The sequence below is a fragment of the Ctenopharyngodon idella genome, chromosome 22 (assembly GCF_019924925.1).
Source record: "Ctenopharyngodon idella isolate HZGC_01 chromosome 22, HZGC01, whole genome shotgun sequence".
Classification (NCBI taxonomy): Eukaryota; Metazoa; Chordata; class Actinopteri; order Cypriniformes; family Xenocyprididae; genus Ctenopharyngodon; species Ctenopharyngodon idella.
Window position 1 is genome coordinate 4,499,196 of NC_067241.1, and position 9,093 is coordinate 4,508,288.

Consider the following 9,093-nt stretch of genomic DNA (forward strand, 5'->3'; position numbering starts at 1 on the left):
TATGCAGCACATGTTTTATGAAGATTAAATTAAATTTAAAACTTTAAGATGGAAGCAATCACCTCAAACTTTCATACTATAGGCTACAGTAACTTTATGAGCAATGAAAAGGTGGAAATGTTTGCAAAATAAGTGATATATAATGATAAAGACTGAGCTGTGATATGCAAATCAAGTTTCATTTCTCATTAGCGCTGACAGGTTCACTCAGAACAGAATATATTTGGTGTTTTAGATGAAAGCAAGAAATGTGTGATATTATATTTGCATAGTTTAGTGAGTTACAGTGCAGTTATATGTAATGTGAACAGCCTTGAAGTTAAGATTAGACTGTGTTAAACTGCTTATTTTGATATGCTGAAACATTGTTTTTCAGGGCTGTTATCCTGTGGAGTTAGAGAGAGGACAGAGAGGTTTTGGCTTCAGTCTGCGAGGAGGGAAGGAATATAACATGGGCCTCTTCATCCTCAGACTAGCTGAGGACGGTCCTGCACTGAAAGATGGCAGGATACACGTGAGTTCTTACAACATTATCAAGTATAATGTTACACGTAAAGAACCATATCAGAATGACAAATCCTACAGTGAATGCGTAATGTTTTACATGTTTATATAAAATAGAAAAATACACTACCGTTCAAAAGTTCGGGGACAGTTAAATGTTTGTGAATGAAGTATCTTACGCTCACTAAAGCCCAAAATATAGGTCACTTTTTATGTGTACGTGAGGGTCCGTGTACAGTGACGCAAATTTCGTCATCAGAAGAGTACGCATGTACTGTACACGCACCGCCGGATTTTTGTAACCGTCGCACAATTTTTGCAAGGTCGCACATGCGCATTTAATTTATTTTTTTGCAGTAATTACTTTATCCACAAGGTGGCAACCGTGCACTGGGAACGTCGATTCACAAGGTAGTCAAAGAAGAACTCAAAACTGCATAAATAGAACAGACCAGAACGCATGCAAGCTACAGCGACAATGGAGTACCTCAGGGATGACGTGTTTTTGTAGGCCAACCCGGAAGTTAGCGGCGCACGGGTTCCTTCGATCGAAAGCCAATGCATTTTTCCCATAGACTTTTGGAAAATCACAAAAAATAAACTCTGTGTTTAACAAAGGGTTATGACACTTACACGTTTTGTCTATCAAGATAATCTTTACAAGTTAACACAACATTTATACATTTTGAAGCCTAAATAAAGTCATCAGATATAAAAAGCTAACAGTAGGCTATAAACGGACTACAGCACACCATGGTCGCAGATCAACCAAGCTTCCTCAAACTTTATTTAAAAAACAACTTTATTTAAAAACATGCTCGCTGATTATGATCTGCGCTGTGTATGAATACTTGTCCACTTTTTCATGAGAAATGCTGTCCAAATGTCCTGTTTGTCATGATGACGTCTAAAGTCCCCGCCAAAGGAAGTAGTCCCTTTTAGCAATTTGTTAGCAACCGCCGTTTTTAAGACACAGTAAAGGTTTAAAAAATCACAAGCGGGTTATAACTGGTGTGTTTTATGTCATAGATCAAAACGTGAAAATATTTAGAGGCTTTGTTAACCACAGACCTTATTTCAGGCGATTTAGCAAAAACCCATTGACTTTGGGCCGATGGAACCGGAAGTCCTAAAATGCTAACTCGCTTCCGGGTTTTGCCTACAAAAACACGTCATCCCTGAGGTACTCCATGGAGGCCTACATAGATGAGAGAATTTCCTACATAGATTGTGCGAAGAGGTTAGAAAGTACCCTCATTTGTACTCTAGCATGAAAGAATACAAAGATATTTACATGGGTTGTAACTCGTGGCGAGAGATTGCTCAAAAATGCGTCAAATGAAGTATACTTTCCATGGCTGTGTTCGACTGTGCGCAGGGCTTAAGGGTGCATTTATTTATGCATATAAATAAATATTATATTTATTTATTTTACATACAGAAAAAAAACATTTAATATTGTGAAATATTATTTAAATGTAAAATAATTGTTTTCTATTTTAATCCATTTTCAAATTAATTTATTTTTTTAATATATTCCTGTTATGGCAAAGCTAAATTTTCAGCATCATTACTCCAGTCTTCAGTGTCACATGATCCTTCAGAAATGATTTTAATATGCTGATTTGGTGAACAAGAAACATTTATTTTTATAATCAATGTTGAAAACAGTTAGTTGTGGAAACCATGATGCATTTTGTCAGGGTTCTGTGATGAATAAAAAGTTCAACAGCATTTATTTAAAATAGACATGTTTTTAATATAACATTTTAATGAATGTAATAGAAATTAAATGTATGTAATAAAAGTGTAAATTTCTTTTAAAAAATCTAACTTTTAAATGGTAGTGTATATATTTTATATAAAATAAAACATTATTAAATAATAAAATTATTATTATTAATTCAACATAATACAATTAAATTAAAATACAAATAAAATAAAACTATTTTTGTTAATGTTTAAAACTTATATTATATTATATAGTATATACTCTTATATGCTCTGTTTGTGTGACCTCACAGGTGGGAGATCAGATTGTGGAGATCAACGGTGAACCCACGCAAGGCATTACACACACAAGGGCCATCGAGCTCATCCAAGCCGGGGGCAATAAAGTGTTGCTGCTTTTGAGGCCTGGACTGGGCCTGGTGCCTGATCATAGTGAGTCTATTAAATACCTGACCACTCACAGATAATCACACAAACAAAACAGGTGTTACAGCCAAAGATGCAAAACGCTGACATAGCTGAGAGATGTTCTCCGTTCCAAACCGCCTCTTTAAGTTTGTTCAGAAGTGCAGAAGCGTTAATTTGAATTCCATCCGCTTCATGAACCGAGAAAAATCAGTTCCCTGAAGCCTACACCTTCCCCTCTGAGAAACAAATCAATTTTTGAAGATGGGTTTGTTTTCTGCTGCTGTTTCAAAAACCATTGAAAATGTATTGTGACGGTTACCTTTTCTCAACAGAGTGTTTTCTAAAGCTACTTCATGCTACATCAGTACTCTTGTTCAAAACGTTATCACAAAATGGACTCGTATAGAGTACAACAAAAGTGGATTTATTGAAATATTATAATCATCATCACACTTACCTTTATATTGTCTAAACATTGCATGCATATTGATCAACAACAGAATTAAGTACGCAAACAAGTACACAAATTGTACTCAATTATTAGTGAATGAGGCCCTTTGAGTGATTTGGGGGTCATATGCATGTTATGTCAGATCTTCCTATCTTCACGCATTGCATCTCTCAAATGCTGTCACTCTTGCTTCCTGTCTCTATTTTTGCTCATTTCTTTCTCTCTGTCTGGGCACTGTTCTATGCACCTCTCTCTCTCTCTCTCTCTCTCTCTCTCTCTCTCTTCCTTGTTTAGGTCTGAACTCTTCCTCCACACTGTGCTTCCACATGAAACCAGAGCATCACTAAAGGCTTCTCTGCTTTTCTTGGTCTGTCCCTAATAACTTTGGTAAACTTTGCATTTCTCCTCTATGCTTATTCTGTGTATGTGCAGTTCTACCTTTCTTTTCCTTTCCTTTGCCTTGAAATGAACCTTTTGCTTTTGAAAGTCACTAAATGAAAAAAGGAAATGTCAGTGATTACAATTCTAGAGATATTAGTTTTTAAAAGATCATTTATTGCTATATAAACATAGTGATAATTGGCCATTTGTCATTATTTTTGTGTTAATATGAATTTTTGTTCACATTTTTAACAGAAATTTTGCTTCTATTCAATGCAAATTTACATAAGAATGGTTAATAAAGGATTTACAATACATTTTTTATATTAAGTAACTGTATATTATTTATAAATTTGTTCTACATGTATTTCATGAATGATATTTTGGAACTGAAAAAATCAAGACATGTATTATGATCAGTGTTATTTTAATATATACTATTATATTATTTATTAATGTTTTTATTTTTAGATTTTGAGCTTTCATTTGAGTTTTTGGTCATTTTATTATGTTTTATTTTTAAATTTTATATATGTGTATAATATATAATATATGTATATATATATATATATATATATATATACACACACTATATTGCCAAAAGTTTTGGGACGCCTGCCTTTACGTGCACATGAACTTTAATGACATCCCATTCTTAATCCGTAGGGTTTAATATGGAGTTGGCCCACTCTTTGCAGCTATTACAGCTTCAACTCTTCTGGGAAGGCTTTCCACAAGGTTTAGGAGTGTGTTTATAGGAATTTTTGACCATTCTTCTAGAAGCGCATTTGTGAGGTCAGGCACTGATGTTGGACAAGAAAGCCTGGCTCACAGTCTCCGCTCTAATTCATCCCAAAGGTTTTCTATAAGGTTGAGGTCAGGACTCTGTGCAGGCCAGTCAAGTTCCTGCACACCAAACTCGCTCATCCATGTCTTTATGGACCTTGCTTTGTGCACTGGTGCGCAGTCATGTTGGAACAGGAAGGGGCCATCCCCAAACTGAGCCTGAAATTGCCTGAAATTGTCCAAAATGTCTTGGTATGCTGAAGCATTAAGAGTTCCTTTCACTGGAACTAAGGGGCCAAGCCCAACCCCTGAAAAACAACCCCACACCATAATCCCCTCTCCACCAAACTTTACACTTGGCACAATGCAGTCAGGCAACCGCCAAACCCAGACTCGTCCATCGGATTGCCAGACAGAGAAGCGTGATTCGTCACTCCAGAGAACACGTTTCCACTGCTCTAGAGTCCAGTGGTGGCATGCTTTTACACCACTGCATCCGATGCTTTGCATTGCACTTGGTGATGTAAGGCTTGGATGCAGCTGCTCGGCCATGGAAACCCGTTCCATGAAGCTCTAATTTGAAGGCCACATGAAGTTTGGAGGTCTGTAGCTATTGACTCTGCTGAAAGTTGGCGACTTCTGTGCCTCAGCATGCACTGACCCCGCTCTGATTTTACATGGCCTGCCACTTCGTGGCTGAGTTGCTGTTGTTCCCAATTGCTTCCACTTTATGATACCACTAACAGTTGACCGTGGAATATTTAGTAGTATGGAAATTTCAGGAATGGACTTATTGCACAGGTGGCAACCTATCACGGTACCACGCTTGAATTCACTGAGCTCCTGAGAGCGACCCATTCTTTTTTCATACTTTTGGCAATGTAATGTATATTTTATAATATATATATATGTATGTATGTATATATATATATATATATATATATATATATATATATATATATATATATATATATATATATATATATATATATATATATATATATAATGTTTTATTTTTAAAATATTTATATTTAGTTTTAATCTATTTTTATTTCAGTTAGTCTTTCAAGTTTAAGTTTTTCAACTTATATTTTATTTCATCTTTATTTCAATTAATGAAAACCATTTTTAATAGTTTTAGTTAAAGATAACATCGCTGATCATGATTACTTATTTTATTCTGTGGCCGGTGTCATATTTGTAATGTGTCATTTGACACGTCATACTTCAAGCAAAACTGAAATCTTTCCAAGAACCCCCTGGTGTATGCAAGCCCATAGCTGTAAGTACTGCTCTGGAATGATGCATCCTGGGTACATTTCAGAGACTAAATGTGTGACCGAATATATTTCGTACCTGACAGTTAAATGGCAAAGAAATTGAAGCCCATGTCAGGAGCCACCAGCTTGGTTTAATTTTTGGTTCTTGTTACCTCACGTCTGGCGGCGTGACATTTTATCTTGAGAGAAAATTGCAACTTTTTCCATTCTGGGTCTGATTCTTTCTCATAGCTGGTTTCAACTGCTTGATATGTGTCACTGTATCTGGAGGCCAAAAGCCACTGAAGACTGAAAACGGTGACAGTTTAATTGAGAATGTCTCTGCTGGAATGCATTTCATAGACAGGTTAATTATATTCAGTCTATCAGTTCAGTTGTATTCTGCAGATGTACAAAATCCAATTCGCAAAGTTTAAACGTGCACTCAGACATATTTTCCTCATTAAAAAAAAGTTTTACACAAAGAAATGAAGAGAACATTTGAAAAAAATATATTCATACTGTATCAGTAGCCTCTGATGCAGCATCCACACCACTAGGTTTCAGTTTTCTGATTTGGTATTAAAACATCAAACATCAATGCTGAAACATTTTCCAGGATTCTTAGATGAATATAAAGTTCAAAAGAACAATATTTATTTAAAAAATATAAATGCCTTACTGTCACTTTTGATCAACATAATGCATCCTTGCTAAATAAAAGTATTAATTTCTTTCAAAAAAATATCTTACAGACTGAGTACACCTTTAAAATAGTTTGTAATTGTCATGTTTTGCGTTTGTTTCAGACATTAAGGATAAGATGACAGGTCAGTCTGCAAACTCTCCAAGATATTCTGCATCCAATGAGCCATCCACACCAGCATCTCCATCCTTCATCTCTCGCTCCCCTGAGGTCAATCCCTCTCCATCCCAAACCTCTCCACCCGAGGAGCTCCCCCTCCTTGACCCGGCGGCCGCTTCTCACGGGCAACTTTACCAACACTACAGAGACGCCAAACAGCAAACTAGAAAGAGTGACCCAAGCATGCCTCATGACAACAATGACAACTTTACAACAATCCCCCGAAGATTGGATGGAAAAGAGCGCTCACGCAGTCCAAAAAAGACTCTATACGCGGACAACAAGAACGACCCTAGTGAACGAGAACCTCGATCCACTAGCCCCAGAAAGACCAAGAAGGAGAGCGTTGGAATCAGACAGGAAGTGCCTCAAAGGGCCACTGATGGATTGAAGCCTAACTCTGGAAGGAGACACAAAGACGAGGACACTGTGCACAAGCAGGACAGGGAAACAGGAGAGATCAGACCTGAGGTCTCAAGAGGTGGCAGTGACAGATACCAGAGGGACAAGACAGCAGAACCTCAGCGGGCTCACCAGAATGAGCCTGAGAGCGGAACCCTCAACCGGAAGGACCATAGAGGACGAGACAGGCCTCGAGGGGAAGAAGACAAGGGTGCCCCTCAGGAGACTCCCCATAATGGGAACCCTGCTACCAAGAAAGCCCCTATAACCCCAGGCCCCTGGAAGGTCCCCAGCTCCGCAAGGATTCAGCCTCCGGTTCATGGAGTCTAATGCGTTTGGGAGCAGTTATTGATGTGAATCACTGTGTATTTTTTCTTTTTTTCTTTTTTTTGTATGACTATCATCATCTACTCTGATAACATGCAGCGTTCGCTTGTGTTCACCAACAATAAGAGCGTTCATTTTTGTGTGCCAATCAGACCGCAGCTACAGACTCGTCCATGTCTTCTTGCACCTGTGATAACATGAAGGATGCTTTTTTGTGAAGGTTAAAAAAAAAAAAAAAAAAAAAAGTGTCTATTAATATGTGTTAATTCTCCATCTTTGATTTGCCGCATGTCCTTACAACGACTTCAGATTTCCAATGATGCAACTGTCCTCAAGATCCAAGTGACTTTGTGTAGGCTGTGCATTAAGCAGCTTTGCGGTGAATTTCTTTGACATATCCATCTTTAAAAGACCAGAAACTTGTGGTTAAGTATATTGTTTACTACCTGTGTGTTTATGAAGACGCATATATAATTTATTGAAATTAATATGATGATATAAACATATACATGTATAGAGGTATAGGTATTTGTATCCATTCTGAGCCAGGTCACTTATTAGTGTTCCAGCTTGCTGATATTTCGGCCTCCTAACAAACATATTTTTTCACAGTGCTATAGCTTTTACAGTTTATCTCAGATGAGCATTTGCAAGGTGTGTACATTTGGAAGCAAATGTTTGCTCGTATCATTAGAAGGTGAAGCAGAACTGGGAAATTGATATATTTTTGCATACTATCCAATCTAACATATATTTTTTCTTATACTTTTTGCACATTTCACTCGATCAAATGATTCGTACTGCATTGTTATCCCAATAATGGGACTTCATATTCATTTAAAGTGTCTTTGCACATCTGTATCTTTCAGATCATCCTTTTAAATGTCAAGATGCTGTCTTATATCCAAGGGAAATGTAGCTAAGAATCATGTACCAAACACGGTGGATGTTATTCATCAACTTCTTAAAGCCTCAAACAATTGGCACAGACTCGAGATGTAACATTAATGCTGTCCAATATCTTTTTTCATAACAGTATTTTTGAAATACCATAAAAAAATCGATTGACAGGCAGAGCAGAAATCAGTCAAACAATACATATGCTAGTGACTGAGTGCTTCTATGTTTTGTCATGATGAAAAATGTGAATACTTTCTAATACGGTTTATGATTGTTTCTTGATCATTAATCTCAACCCTTTTGTAGCTTGTTTCTCTAGTGCATCTCATGTCATGAGGTTGTATGTATGATACTGTGGCCTTGCATTGCTTTACCTTACACAAAAAAGCCTTGTGGTCTCTACATTGTGGTAGTTGTAAATGTTTATAAAAATACAATGTACAGCACCTGTATAAAACTCGCCTTCGTGAGGGGAAAAACAAGAAAAAAAATCTATAAATCGCTCCATTATTTTTTTAAGTAATTGAGAGTATGAGCATATATATAGAGAGAGTGGTTAAAGAAATTAATCTGGTCATGACCTTCTGTTCATGCACTGATGAATAAAGATTTACTGAAAACATCTTTTTTATGCCTTTTGTGATCCATGTGTCTGATTCCCTACATTATGAAACAGAAGTGAAATTGTGCATTTCATTTATGGGGGTGTTCACACAACAGTGATGGAAAGTCCAATTCAACATCCATGAACAGTTTTTTTGTTTTTAACGGTTCATATCAAAGAACCAATTCAAAAGTGATTCCTTTATCTTGTAATTACGTAGTCACGTGATCTCATCCCAGCATACTGATGCTGTAAAACATTCCAGTATTTTTTTTTATTTTTTTTTTATTAAACATCCATGAACAGGTTCTTTTGAACAGTTCATATTAAAGAACCAATTCAAAAGTGATTCATTTGTCTTGTCGTAATCACGTGGTTTCATCCCAGCATATGCAGTAAAACATTCCAATATTTTTTTCGATTTCGTTTATTGCAGTTTGTGTTATAGTTCAGTCTGTTGCAGCCCTGATTGAAC

The 9,093-nt window shown here is 36.6% G+C and overlaps 1 protein-coding gene across 3 annotated transcripts in view; it reads left to right on the top strand.

The window, feature by feature from the left end:
• Positions 1-8,636, top strand: part of magi3a (membrane associated guanylate kinase, WW and PDZ domain containing 3a) — a 164,028-nt gene extending 155,392 nt beyond the window's left edge. For 2 of the 3 annotated variants that reach the window (XM_051879901.1, XM_051879900.1), the window contains 3 exons: positions 377-514; positions 2,529-2,667; positions 6,330-8,636. In XM_051879901.1, coding sequence (XP_051735861.1) covers positions 377-514; positions 2,529-2,667; positions 6,330-7,117 — 1,065 coding nt within the window. In that variant the 3' untranslated portion in view covers positions 7,118-8,636. Of the gene's footprint in view, positions 1-376; positions 515-2,528; positions 2,668-3,388; positions 3,482-6,329 lie in introns of all 3 variants that reach the window. The other variant, XM_051879902.1, reaches the window with a different exon arrangement.
• The last annotated feature ends 457 nt before the right edge of the window (positions 8,637-9,093 follow it).